We start from the raw sequence: 825 nt of genomic DNA on the forward strand, positions 1-825 counted from the left end.
TGATAATAATAACAACTTGTATTACAGGTTTCGAAGCTTGGGTTTGGTTGCATGGGGCTTAGTGGAGTCTATAATGCACCTGTGCCTGAAGAAGTTGGCATATCAATCATCAAACACGCATTCAACAAAGGAATAACTTTCTTTGATACCTCAGACATTTACGGACCACATACTAATGAAGTTTTGGTCGGAAAGGTAATTAATTGTGCTTCCCCCAAATTTTCTTCTTGTTGGTGAAATATGGCGTGTTTAAAAGGGACTTAGTTTTTATTTGTGTGTCTTCTCCAGGCACTGAGGGAATTGCCTCGAGATAAGATTCAGTTAGCCACAAAATTTGGTGTAGTCAAAATAGGGACTGATGAAGTTGAGGTGAATGGAACCCCTGAATATGTCCGGTCTTGTTGTGAAGCAAGCCTGAAACGCCTCAATGTGGACTACATCGACCTCTATTACCAGCACAGAGTGGACACAACAGTCCCTATAGAGGACACTGTGAGTGTCGCAAATTGCGGTCCTTTCGGAGAGACCGTAGCAATATGTTATGCTTTGTTGTTTTCATTTTTCTTTCGAATACTTCCGTAGTTTTGTTATAGAGGTAACACTTACTATTATTGTATATGCTAGATTGGGGAACTGAAGAAATTGGTGGAAGAAGGAAAAGTAAAGTACATTGGGCTATCTGAGGCAAACGCAGACACAATAAGGAGAGCACATGCAGTTCATCCCATCACTGCTCTACAAATGGAGTGGTCTCTTTGGACTCGTGACATTGAGGAAGAAATCGTCCCGCTTTGCCGGTAATCTCAAGATTTTTAGAACAAAAGT

At 41.0% G+C, this 825-nt stretch overlaps 1 protein-coding gene across 1 annotated transcript; it reads left to right on the top strand.

The window, feature by feature from the left end:
• The first annotated feature begins 26 nt into the window (after positions 1–26).
• LOC112094903 (probable aldo-keto reductase 1) lies at positions 27–801 on the top strand. The gene is made up of 3 exons (XM_024176610.1): positions 27–195; positions 289–492; positions 625–801. Exons 1-3 carry the CDS (start codon positions 52–54, stop codon positions 799–801), a joined length of 525 nt encoding a protein of 174 aa, XP_024032378.1. The 5' UTR covers positions 27–51.
• The last annotated feature ends 24 nt before the right edge of the window (positions 802–825 follow it).

This window comes from Morus notabilis, unplaced genomic scaffold, assembly GCF_000414095.1.
Source record: "Morus notabilis unplaced genomic scaffold, ASM41409v2 C11322892, whole genome shotgun sequence".
NCBI lineage: Eukaryota > Viridiplantae > Streptophyta > Magnoliopsida > Rosales > Moraceae > Morus > Morus notabilis.